A 13,777-nucleotide genomic window follows, 5' to 3' on the forward strand; every position below is an offset into this window, starting at 1 on the left:
AATCACTAACCCAGGCTAGTCCTAATCACTACCCAGCTAGTCCTAATCACTAACCCAGGCTAGTCTGGTCCTAATCACTAACCCAGGCTAGTCTGGTCCTAATCACTAACCCAGGCTAGTCCTAATCACTAACCCAGGCTAGTCCTAATCACTAACCCAGGCTAGTCTAGTCCTAACCACTAACCCAGGCTAGTCCTAATCACTAACCCAGGCTAGTCTAGTCCTAATCACTAACCCAGGCTAGTCCTAATCACTAACCCAGGCTAGTCTAGTCCTAATCACTAACCCAGGCTAGTCCTAATCACTAACCCAGGCTAGTCTAGTCCTCATAACTAACCCAGGCTAGTCTAGTCCTAATCACTAACCCAGGCTAGTCTAGACCTAATCACTAACCCAGGCTAGTCTTGTCCTAATAACTAACCCAGGCTAGTCTGGTCCTAATCACTAACCCAGGCTAGTCCTAATCACTAACCCAGGCTAGTCTAGTCCTCATAACTAACTCAGGCTAGTCTAGTCCTAATCACTCACCCAGGCTAGTCTAGTCCTAATCACTAGCCCAGGCTAGTCCTAATCACTAACCCAGGCTAGTCCTAATCACTAACCCAGACTAGTCTGGTCCTAATCACTAACCCAGGTTAGTCTAGTCCTAATCACTAACCCAGGCTAGTCTGGTCCTAATCACTAACCCAGGCTAGTCTAGTCCTCATAACTAACCCAGGCTAGTCTAGTCCTAATCACTAACCCAGGCTAGTCTAGTCCTAATCACTAACCCAGGCTAGTCCTAATCACTAACCCAGGCTAGTCCTAATCACTAACCCAGGCTAATCTAGTCCTAATCACTAACCCAGGCTAGTCTAGTCCTAATCACTAGCCCAGGCTAGTCCTAATCACTAACCCAGGCTAGTCCTAATCACTAACCCAGGCTAGTCTAGTCCTAATCACTAACCCAGGCTAGTCCTAATCACTAACCCAGGCTAGTCCTAATCACTAACCCAGGCTAGTCTGGTCCTAATCACTAACCCAGGCTAGTCCTAATCACTAACCCAGGCTAGTCCTAATCACTAACCCAGGCTAGTCTAGTCCTAATCACTAACCCAGGCTAGTCTAGTCCTCATAACTAACCCAGGCTAGTCTGGTCCTAATCACTAACTCAGGCTAGTCCTAATAACTAACCTTAGGACTAGCCTGGGTTAGTTGATGGCTATCAACAGGACTTGCCCCGCCCCCATGACGTCATCTTCACACCTAGACACCAGAGTGATATTATTTTATTTTATTTTATTTTATTTTATTAGGTTTTGAGAGCGAGAAGAAAAACGTTTTGAGAAAAACACTATTTTTTGATAATTGTTTTTGTTCACACTGATACGAAAAATATATATTTCAGTTAAAAAAAGTATTTTGAGATTTTGAGAGTTTTCTCAGAAACAATTAAAACATTTTTATATATTATATTTATATTTAAACTTTATTTAGTCCCAAATATTATTTTTCTGATATTGGTCATTCATTCTGTCTCATGTAATAAAGAAGCTGCTCTTCTGAATGGGGATGCTTTTGTTTTGAAAGTCCCGTACAGGAAGTGTCTGTGTCCGGGCGGAAGTCCGCGTCAGCAGTCCGCCAGAGAGGATCTCCGGCCGTCTCCGGACCCTAGACCGTAATATACACACAGCCTCTGGACCCGGACCCGGACCCTAGACCGTAATATACACACAGCCTCTGGACCCGGACCCGGACCGTAATATACACACAGCCTCTGGACCCGGACCGTAATATACACTCAGCCTCTGGACCCGGACCCGGACCGTAATATACACTCAGCCTCTGGACCCGGACCAGACCGGTTAAAGCCCGGTTTAGAGCCCGGCTGATGGCGGACGAGGCCGCGCGCAGGGCCGCGTCGCAGCTGCCGCTGCTGAAGACGCACGCCGGGCCGCGGGATCGCGCGCTGTGGCCGCAGCGGCTGAAGGAGGAGTACCAGAGCTTGATCCGCGCCGTGGAGCAGAACAAGGCGGCGGACTGCGACTGGTTCCGCCTCGAGTCCAACGCCGACGGCACGCGCTGGACTGGCACGTGCTGGCTCATCCACGAGCTGCTGCGCTACGACTTCCGGGTGGAGTTCGACATCCCGGTGACGTACCCGGACACGGCGCCAGAGGTGGCGGTACCGGAGCTGGACGGGAAGACCGCGAAGATGTTCCGCGGCGGGAAGATCTGCCTCACGGAGCACTTCGCGCCGCTGTGGGCGCGCAACGCGCCGCGCTTCGGGCTCGCGCACCTGATGGCGTTGGGGCTCGGGCCGTGGCTCGCCGTGGAGGTCCCGGATCTGATCAGCAAGGGGATCGTGGTGCACCGGGAGCGGCAGGGCGACGCGGTGGTGGCCGAGTGACGTCACCGGGAGCGGCAGGGCGACGCGGCGGCGGCGGCCGAGTGACGTCACCGGGAGCGGCAGGGCGACGCGGCGGCGGCGGCCGAGTGACGTCACCGGGAGCCTGAACTGACTGAAACTGTTTCAGAGTAAAAAGATGAACCGTCTGATGGAGAGATGATGAAAGATAAAAGATGAATAACCTGACGTCATTAGATGTGTTGGAGAGGTTTGAGATCATCTGTGTAATGTGTTATAATAAATATAATAAAATATAAAATAACATGTGAACGGTTTCAGGGTCTTGTTTGGTTCAGAGTCAAACAGATAAAAGATGAACAGAGGCTGATATTATAATAATAATAATACTATAATTACTGATATGGTCTGAAAACAGCTTGTCCATGTCCCTCCTGCACCATCCCGTTAGCATCAAACATAGCTAGCTACAACGTAATGGAAATGACTGCTAGCTTAGCACCAAGTTAGCATCAAACACAACAAGGCTGTCAGGTGAATTCTGTTACTGTTGTAAAGACAAACTTTATTAACATTAACTTTATTATTATATTATTATAGTGTGACGCCGTGGGCGGGGCTAAGCTCCGGACGCAGCCACGGTGCCGCTGCTATGGCCTCAGGAAGGGAGGCGTGTGAGTTCTGAGTCTTTATTTGTAGTTTCATGTCTGTATTTGTAGTTCTGAGTCTTTATTTGTAGTTTTGAGGCTTAGTAGACTTGGATAAGCTCCGCCCACTCTGCCAGAGGCCACACCCCGTTTTCCTGCACGTTGCTAGGCGACGTCTTCCAGTCCCAGGTCGTCACGGGGACGCTCCAGGCGGCGCCGTAGTTGGCCGTCACGTAGTCGAGCGTCTCACACGGGACTCGAACCCTCAGCTCCAGAAGCTCCGCCCAGCACAGGGAGAAGGGCGGGAACACGTACCTGCAACACAACTTTATTAACAACACGTACCTGCAACACAACTTTATCAACAACACGTACCTGCAACACAACTTTATTTAAACCACACGTACCTGCAACACAACTTTATCAACAACACGTACCTGCAACACAACTTTATTTAAACCACACGTACCTGCAACACAACTTTATCAACAACACGTACCTGCAACACAACTTTATTTAAACCACACGTACCTGCAACACAACTTTATTTAAACCACACGTACCTGCAACACAACTTTATTTAAACCACACGTACCTGCAACACAACTTTATTAACAACACGTACCTGCAACACAACTTTATTTAGCCCTTGTGTTGTCCTTTGTGTCCCCAGGACTTATGTAGTTCATGTGACCTGTTGCCGTTGTGCTTCAGGGTCCCAGGATCGCTTTCATTAATGTCTAATGCCATCATGGCCTCACCTTCGGATCACGGGTCCCTGTTTTATTCATCACCGGGGACCACGTGGGTCAATACAAAACCCAAATAACTTGAACGGGTCTCTGAGACCCGGAAGACAACAATAAATAACCTGAACTGGTCTCTGGGACCCAAAGGACAAGAAGAAATAACCTGAACTGGTCTCTGGGACCCAAAGGACAAGAAGAAATAACCTGAACTGGTCTCTGGGACCCAAAGGACAAGAAGAAATAACCTGAACTGGTCTCTGGGACCCAAAGGACAAGAAGAAATAACCTGAACTGGTCTCTGGGACCCAAAGGACAAGAAGAAATAACCTGAACTGGTCTCTGGGACCCAAAGGACAAGAAGAAATAACCTGAACTGGTCTCTGGGACCCAAAGGACAACAAGAAATAACCTGAACTGGTCTCTGGGACCCAAAGGACAACAAGAAATAACCTGAACTGGTCTCTGGGACCCAAAGGACAACAAGAAAAAAACTTTTTTTTTGCTACTCCGCTAAAGTTGGTGCTAACGTGAAACACTGTGTGAGGGAAGCTAAGGACAGCTACAGGAGGAAGGTGGAGCAGAAGCTAAGGACAGCTACAGGAGGAAGGTGGAGCAGAAGCTAAGGACAGCTACAGGAGGAAGGTGGAGCAGAAGCTAAGGACAGCTACAGGAGGAAGGTGGAGCAGAAGCTAAGGACAGCTACAGGAGGAAGGTGGAGCAGAAGCTAAGGGAGAACAACAGGAGGGAGGTCTGGGAAGGTGTAAGGACCATCACAGGTCACAACACAAAGACCAGAACGACAGGGGGGACAATGGAGAGGGCCAAGGAGCTGAATAACTTTTTCAACAGGTTTAAACTTGCCCCCCGCACCCCCACCGCAGCAATGTCTCCTTCCCTCCTCACACCTCCCCCCCAACACCGCAATACCCCGCTCCTCCTCCTCAATACAATCCCCGGCCCACATCACCACAGACCAGGTCTGAGAGCAGCTGAGGAAGCTCCGGCCCAGGAAAGCAGCAGGCCCGGATAAAGTGTGTCCGAGACTGCTGAAGACCTGCGCTGCAGAACTGGGGGATCCGCTCCAACGGATCTTCAACCTTAGCCTGCAGCTAGGGAGAGTGCCCCCCCTTTGGAAGACATCCTGCATCGTTCCAGTTCCCAAGAAGAACAGGCCCAGCGAGCTGAATGACTTCCGACCGGTGGCGCTCACTTCACACCTGATGAAGACTTTGGAGCGGCTCTTCCTCAGCCTCCTCAGACCTCAGGTACAGCACGCCCAGGACCTCCTGCAGTTTGCGTACCAGCCAGACGTTGGTGTGGAGGACGCCATCCTCTACCTGCTACACCGGGTCCACTCCCATCTGGATAAGGGGAATGGCACAGTGAGGGTCCTCTTCTTGGACTTCTCCAGTGCCTTCAACACCATCCGGCCCCCTATACTCCAGGACAAACTGATCAGGATGGGAGTGGACCCCTATCTGGTAGACTGGATCAGAGACTACCTCACCGACACTAACTGCCTACAGCTCAACACCTCTAAGACGAAGGAGCTGGTCGTTGACTTTGGGAGGTCCAGACTAAGACCGGTCCTGTTACAAATACCTCGGGCTGTGGCTGGACAGCAAACTGGACTGGACAACACACAGCAGCCACCTGTACAGGAAGACACAGAGCCGGCTGGACTTCCTGAGGAGGCTGCGCTCCTTTAACATCTGCAGCAAACTGCTGTGGATGTTCTACCAGTCTGTGGTCACCAGTGTCCTCTTCTACACTGTGGTGTGCTGGGGGGGCAGCATATCAAAGAAGGACACCCACAGGCTGGATAAACTGATCAGGCGGGCCGGCTCTGTGGTCGGCATGAAGCTGGACTCACTGGTGACGGTGGCAGAGAGGAGGACATTGGACAAACTGCTGGACATTACTGAAAATGCCAGCCCCCCCCCCCCCCCCTACCCTGTCATCAGCACCCAGAGGAGCCGGTTCAGTGGAAGGCTGCTCCTCCCCAAGTGCACAACAAGTCCCCCAACAGACTCAAGGACTCCTTTGTCCTTCATGCCATCAGACTATTCAACTCCTCACTAGGGGGGAGGGACAATGCACACACACACACACACACACACACACACACACACCACACACCACACACACACACACACACACACACACACACACACACACACACACACACACACACACACACACACACACACACACACACACACACACACCTGGTCACTTTATCCCTTCAGTACTGGACTCAACACTGACACTTTAATAATAATTTATGGTCTTTTCTTTGTTTACTAGACAAATGTTCTTATTGTTGTTATTATTATTATTGGTATTTTGTTGTCTTTATACTGTCTTTTTTATCTATTTTTTATTTCTTTTCTTGCTAAAACTGCTGCTGGAACTTTCAGTTTCCTCGCTGGAGTCATCCAAAAGGATCAATAAAGAGAAGTTAAGTCTACGTGCTACTACTCCGCTAACGTCAGTGCTAACGTTAGCGGCATGGACCTTTCAGAAGAACTGAATACATTTCTGTTTATACTTTATTTTGAAAATCAAAGGAGACTCACTTGAACTTCCTGCCGCTCTTGGCCTGCGTCCCTCCGTTCCACACGACGTCACTGTCCTCGTAGAAGAAGAAGACGTCCAGTTTGATGTCTTCACTCAGGAAGGACAGCTCCAGACTGTCCTCCACCTGGGGGGCACACATCTGGGGGGGTTAGACAGGTAGATACTCTGGGGGGTAGACAGGTAGATACCCTGGGGGGTTGGACAGGTAGATACCCTGGGGGGTTGGACAGGTAGATACCCTGGGGGGGTTACATAGGTAGATGCCCTGGGGGTTAGACAGGTAGATACCCTGGGGGGTTACATAGGTAGATGCCCTGGGGGTTAGACAGGTAGATACCCTGGGGGTTACATAGGTAGATGCCCTGGGGGGTTAGACAGGTAGATACCCTGGGGGGTTACATAGGTAGATGCCCTGGGGGGTTAGACAGGTAGATACCCTGGGGGGTTACATAGGTAGATGCCCTGGGGTTAGACAGGTAGAAAGCTGCTAACCCTAACCTGGGGATTATTATAAGAGGTAGAATGTTAGCATGTTAGCATACTGTGACAGTAAAAAGGTAAAAGGTGAGAGTAGTGTCTGTTAGCATGTTAGCATACTGTAACAGTAAAAAGGTAAAAGGTGAGAGTAGTGTCTGTTAGCATGTTAGCATACTGTGACAGTAAAAAGGTAAAAGGTGAGAGTAGTGTCTGTTAGCATGTTAGCATACTGTAACAGTAAAAAGGTAAAAGGTGAGAGTAGTGTCTGTTAGCATGTTAGCATACTGTAACAGTAAAAAGGTAAAAGGTGAGAGTAGTGTCTGTTAGCATGTTAGCATACTGTAACAGTAAAAAGGTAAAAGGTGAGAGTAGTGTCTGTTAGCATGTTAGCACACAGGAGAGTTTCCACCTTTCCAAACTTGTGTTTGAGGGAGAGTCCGGCGTCCCTGAACGCGGTGATGATGTCAGAGCTGAAGTCGGAGATGAAGACGCCGATGTCGACGTCGCGGCTGTATGAAATCACGCTGCACTGCCGGAACCAGCCTGCAGGGGGACACAGCGCTCTGATTGGTCTACAACAATCAGCAGGGGGCCAAACAGTGCTCTGATTGGTCCACAGCAATAAGCAGGGGGCCAAACAGCGCTCTGATTGGTCTACAACAATCAGCAGGGGGCCAAACAGTGCTCTGATTGGTCCACAGCAATAAGCAGGGGGCCAAACAGTGCTCTGATTGGTCCACAGCAATAAGCAGGGGGCCAAACAGTGCTCTGATTGGTCCACAGCAATCAGCAGGGGGCAGATTAACTTTTTTAACAAAAATCTCTCTTGGACCACCAGCAGGCATCTTTCTGAGAAATGCTGTGAGCATGTTAGCGTGTTAGCATGTGAACTTGTTATATGTTAACCTGTTAGCATGATATATGTAAGCGTGTTATCATTTTATATGTTAGAATATTATATATTAGTGTGTTAGCATGTTATATGTTAGAGTGTTAGCATGTTTTATGAAAGCATGATACATGTTAGCATTATATACATAAGTGTTTTAGCATGTTAGCATTATATATGTTAGCATGTACATTTATTATACGTTAGGGTGTTAGCATGATTTATGTTAGCATGTAAGCATGTTAGTAGGGTATATGTTAGCATGAAAAGTACATTAGCATGCTATCTTATCAGCAGGCTGTAAGTTAGCATGTTGTATATTAGCATCTTGGCGTGTTACCCAGGCAGGTGCCGCTGCTGAGCCAGAACGGGACGTTGAGAGCGGCGAGGGTTTGGGACGCCAAATGAAGCAGCGACTTCACCTTCCTCCGAAACTCCACTGCAACCGGAGAGGTGTCGTCGGGGTACATCTGAGAGACATTCATGTAAACAACTTAAATAACATAAAACAAGTTTTTCCTCTGTATTTTCACCAAAAAAGCCCCGTGCCCTGTCAGACCTGCAGGAAGTTGCGTGCGTCACGGTAACGGCACTCCAGGAAGCGAGCGTGTTGCTGCTCGGACAGGAAGCGGGAAACGTTACGCGGGATCCGAACATCAAGTCCGTCGAGAACCGTTAGAACCAGCTCCGGCCTGCAGAGGGCGACATCACATGTTAGAGAGCTCTAACCCGAGCTCTAACAGCCCTACAGACTCATGTTAGAGAGCTCTAACCCGAGCTCTACCAGCCCTACAGACTCATGTTAGAGAGCTCTAACCCGAGCTCTACGAACTCATTTTAGAGAGCTCTAACCCGAGCTCTACGGACTCATTTTAGAGAGCTCTAACCCGAGCTCTACGGGACTCATTTTAGAGAGCTCTAACCCGAGCTCTACGGACTCATTTTAGAGAGCTCTAACCCAAGCTCTACGGACTCATTTTAGAGAGCTCTAACCCGAGCTCTACGAGTCCTACAGACTCATGTTAGAGAGCTCTAACCCGAGCTCCACGGACTCATGTTAGAGAGCTCTAACCCGAGCTCTACGGACTCATTTTAGAGAGCTCTAACCCGAGCTCTACGGACTCATGTTAGAGAGCTCTAACCCGAGCTCTACGGACTCATATTTGAGAGCTCTAACCCGAGCTCTACGGACTCATATTTGAGAGCTCTAACCCGAGCTCTACGGACTCATGTTAGAGAGGTCTAACCCAAGCACTACAGACTCATTTTAGAGAGCTCTAACCCAAGCACTACGGACTCATTTTAGAGAGCTCTAACCCGAGCTCCACGGACTCATGTTAGAGAGCTCTAACCCGAGCTCTACCAGCCCTACAGACTCATGTTAGAGAGCTCTAACCCGAGCTCTACGGACTCATTTTAGAGAGCTCTAACCCGAGCTCTACGGACTCATTTTAGAGAGCTCTAACCCAAGCTCTACGGACTCATTTTAGAGAGCTCTAACCCAAGCTCTACGGACTCATTTTAGAGAGCTCTAACCCGAGCTCTACGAGTCCTACAGACTCATGTTAGAGAGCTCTAACCCGAGCTCCACGGACTCATGTTAGAGAGCTCTAACCCGAGCTCTACGGACTCATTTTAGAGAGCTCTAACCCGAGCTCCACGGACTCATGTTAGAGAGCTCTAACCCGAGCTCTACGGACTCATATTTGAGAGCTCTAACCCGAGCTCTACGGACTCATATTTGAGAGCTCTAACCCGAGCTCTACGGACTCATATTTGAGAGCTCTAACCCGAGCTCTACGGACTCATATTTGAGAGCTCTAACCCGAGCTCTACGAGTCCTACAGACTAATGTTAGAGAGCTCTAACCTGAGCTATACCGGCCCTATAGGTTACCTGTGTATTTTATCCCAGGTTACCTGTGTATTTTATCCCAGGTTACCTGTGTATTTTATCCCAGGTTACCTGTGTATTTTACCTGTCGTACGCCCCAGCGTGGCGACCGTAGTCGAGCAGTTTGAATGGAGCAAAATTTCGGTCGGCGTTGGCCGGGAGACGCAGCGCTCCGCTCCACAGGTAGTTCCCGCTGCGCTCGTACAGTAACACCACCTGCAGACACGTTAACACCCACGTTAACACCACCTGCAGACACGTTAACACCCACGTTAACACCACCTGCAGACACGTTAACATCCACGTTAACACCACCTGCAGACACGTTAACATCCACGTTAACACCACCTGCAGACACGTTAACACCACCTGCAGACACGTTAACATCCACGTTAACACCACCTGCAGACACGTTAACACCACCTGCAGACACAATAACACCACCTGCAGACACGTTAACACCCACGTTAACACCCACGTTAACACCACCTGCAGACACGTTAACATCCACGTTAACACCACCTGCAGACACGTTAACACCACCTGCAGACACAATAACACCACCTGCAGACACGTTAACACCCACGTTAACACCCACGTTAACACCCACGTTAACACCACCTGCAGACACGTTAACACCCACGTTAACACCACCTGCAGACACGTTAACAACACCTGCAGACACAATAACACCACCTGCAGACACGTTAACAACACCTGCAGACACGTTAACAACACCTGCAGACACAATAACACCACCTGCAGACACGTTAACACAACCTGCAGACACGTCAACACCACCTGCAGACACGTCAACACCACCTGCAGACACGTCAACACCACCTGCAGATACGTTAACACCCACGTTAACACAACCTGCAGACACGTTAACATCTATGTTAACACCACCTGCAGACACGTTAACACCACCTGCAGTCACGTTAACACCACCTGCAGTCACGTTAACACCACCTGCAGACACGTTAACACCACCTGCAGACACGTTAACACCCACGTTAACACCACCTGCAGACACGTTAACACCACCTGCAGACACGTTAACACCCACGTTAATACCACCTGCAGACACGTTAACACCCACGTTAACACCACCTGCACACACGTTAACACCACCTGCAGTCACGTTAACACCACCTGCAGAAACGTTAACATCTATGTTAACACCACCTGCAGTCACGTTAACACCACCTGCAGACACGTTAACATCTATGTTAACACCACCTGCACACACGTTAACACCACCTGCAGTCACGTTAACACCACCTGCAGAAACGTTAACATCTATGTTAACACCACCTGCAGTCACGTTAACACCACCTGCAGACACGTTAACATCTATGTTAACACCACCTGCAGACACGTTAACACCACCTGCAGACACGTTAACATCTATGTTAACACCACCTGCACACACGTTAACACCACCTGCAGACACATTAACACCACCTGCAGAAACGTTAACACCACCTGCAGAAACATTAACATCTATGTTAACACCACCTGCAGACACGTTAACATCTATGTTAACACCACCTGCACACACGTTAACACCACCTGCAGAAACGTTAACATCTATGTTAACACCACCTGCAGACACGTTAACACCACCTGCAGACACGTTAACATCTATGTTAACACCACCTGCAGACACGTTAACACCACCTGCAGACACGTTAACACCACCTGCAGACACGTTAACATCTATGTTAACACCACCTGCAGACACGTTAACACCACCTGCAGACACGTTAACACCACCTGCAGACACGTTAACATCTATGTTAACACCACCTGCAGAAACGTTAACATCTATGTTAACACCACCTGCAGACACGTTAACATCTATGTTAACACCACCTGCAGATGAGACTCACTCACATCTATCTATCTAGCGCCAAGTTAACGAGTAAGCTCCAGCTCTAAGCTAACAAGTTAGCCTTTGTCTATGGCTAACCTACGCCACCCACGTGAATGATGTTTCCGTGGAGGCGGAAAAGGAAGTGCAGCGGGATCTCCTGTCCTGATAGGCTGTCCAGACCGGCCAATCGCGGGTCTTCACCTCGCAGCTCCAGCAGCTCGAAGCCTTTCTGTTCCGCGGCCAATAGGAAGCTGGGCTGATGCACAAAAACAGAGAAAAAGAAGAAGAAAAAAAGATGTTTTCTGTTTGCATTCTCCAGGAAACAACCCCCCCCCCCAATCTACCCCCCAACCCCCGACACTCACCTCGTACTTCCACAGGTTAGCGTGCAGGGCGAACGACGTGATTGGCCGGCCGGTGCACAGGAAGCTGCAGTGCGGCTCTCGCACCAGCCGGTCACGCTGCCGCAAAGCATCATGGGAGAGCAGCGTGAGCGCGGCGGTGTCGGCGAGGAACAGCGGCAGCCCGAAGCGCTGGGCCAGCGCCAGGAATTTTTTCACCGTTTGCTGCAACACAGACAGAGAATAAGCCACGCCCCTCCTGGTGGGTAGACCCCGCCCCTTACTGTGTATAGCCCCGCCCCTTCTAGTGTGTAGATATAACATAACCATCGTTAGCGCTGACTCACCCATTGGATGTCGCTGGCGGTCAGGTGACCCGTCTGGCTCAGGATGTGAGGGCCCGGCAGCTTTAGGAGAAAAATGCATGATGGGAAATAATACTATACATCATTATATATTAAATATTACATATTCTATATAATCTAACCTCCATCCTCTTCATATTATACATATTGTATATTACATATTATATATCAATAATATTATAATGTATTCATGGATGAGTATTTGATCGCGTCTCACCTTGCTGACGTACTTCCGGTAGTAATACAGCTGGAACAGCAGGAAAACGGAGCTGCTGACGATCAGCAGCGATAAAACGGCGGTCCGGTTCACACGAGGCATCCGGTATCACCCGGTACCACTAACACTGCCGGTAACACCGCCGGTACCGACCCGGAGCTGTCGCTTCACATTAACACCGATCTGGCGTCTTTACCGCCGGAAAACACTGAGCAGTCATCTCCTCCGGCGCCATCATGGAAACATCTTCTTCTTCTTCTTCTTCTTCTTCTTCCAGTGTCGTGGCGGTTGGTAGCGGTAATGGTGCATTACCGCCACCAACTGGACGGGCTGGGGTACTGGAGGCTAAGCTTTCCAAGTAGGAGTCAACAATAAATATAAAGATATAAAAATATATAATAAATACAGCTAACACACAGCTGACACACAGCTGTTAACAGTAAACACACAGCTGCTAACAGCTGCTAACACACAGCTGCTAACACACAGCTGCTAACAGTAAACACACAGCTAACACACAGCAGCTAACACACAGCTGCTAACAGTAAACACACAGCTAACACACAGCAGCTAACACACAGCTGCTAACACTAAACACACAGCTAACACACAGCAGCTAACACACAGCTGCTAACAGCTAACACACAGCAGCTAACACACAGCTGCTAACAGTAAACACACAGCTAACACACAGCTGCTAACAGCTAACACACAGCTGACACACAGCTGCTAACACACAGCTGCTAACAGCTAAGCTACAGTAAACACACAGCTGTTAACAGCAAACACACAGCTGCTAACAGCTAACACACAACTGTTAACAGTAAACACACAGCTAACACACAGCTGCTAACAGCTAACACACAGCTGCTAACAGTAAACACACAGCTGCTAACAGTAAACACACAGCTAACAAACAGCTGCTAACAGCTAACACACAGCTGCTAACAGCTAACACACAGCTGCTAAACAGCAAACACACAGCTAACACACAGCTGCTAACAGCTAACACACAACTGTTAACAGTAAACACACAGCTAACACACAGCTGCTAGCAGCGAACACACAGCTGTTAACAGCAAACACACAGCTGTTAACAGCAAACACAGCTAACACACAGCTAACACAACCCCATCTCTTTCAGTCAGTTTAGGATATAACTATATATACACATATAGTTATATATAGTTATGTATAGTAGTATATGTAGTTATATACTGTGTGTATATATATCTCCAGCTGAGACGATCAGACCATTAAACACACAGCTGTTTGGATCAATATACACACATATATACACACGCACGGGCGCACACACACGCACGGGCGCACACACACACACACACACACACACACACACCACACACACAAGATGGCGGACCACCGCAGCGGC

The 13,777-nt window shown here is 49.0% G+C and overlaps 2 protein-coding genes across 2 annotated transcripts; one reads left to right on the forward strand and one right to left on the reverse strand.

Annotated features, from left to right (window-relative positions):
* Positions 1-1,759: 1,759 nt before the first annotated feature.
* Positions 1,760-2,653, forward strand: ufc1 (ubiquitin-fold modifier conjugating enzyme 1). Its single transcript, XM_032508967.1, has 2 exons — positions 1,760-1,774; positions 1,812-2,653. Exon 2 carries the CDS (start codon positions 1,871-1,873, stop codon positions 2,387-2,389), a length of 519 nt encoding a protein of 172 aa, XP_032364858.1. The 5' UTR covers positions 1,760-1,774; positions 1,812-1,870; the 3' UTR covers positions 2,390-2,653.
* Positions 2,654-3,022: 369 nt separating this feature from the next.
* On the reverse strand, positions 3,023-12,629 carry fktn (fukutin; the record flags this gene model as incomplete). The annotated part of the gene is given in 10 exon segments (XM_032508966.1): positions 3,023-3,309; positions 6,323-6,447; positions 7,210-7,343; positions 8,030-8,159; positions 8,249-8,381; positions 9,668-9,798; positions 11,571-11,717; positions 11,827-12,027; positions 12,150-12,209; positions 12,385-12,629. Coding segments are annotated over 10 exon segments (1,377 nt in total). The 3' UTR covers positions 3,023-3,095.
* Between the last annotated feature and the right edge of the window lie 1,148 nt (positions 12,630-13,777).

The sequence above is a fragment of the Etheostoma spectabile genome, unplaced genomic scaffold (genome assembly GCF_008692095.1).
Source record: "Etheostoma spectabile isolate EspeVRDwgs_2016 unplaced genomic scaffold, UIUC_Espe_1.0 scaffold00010153, whole genome shotgun sequence".
Taxonomy (NCBI): domain Eukaryota; kingdom Metazoa; phylum Chordata; class Actinopteri; order Perciformes; family Percidae; genus Etheostoma; species Etheostoma spectabile.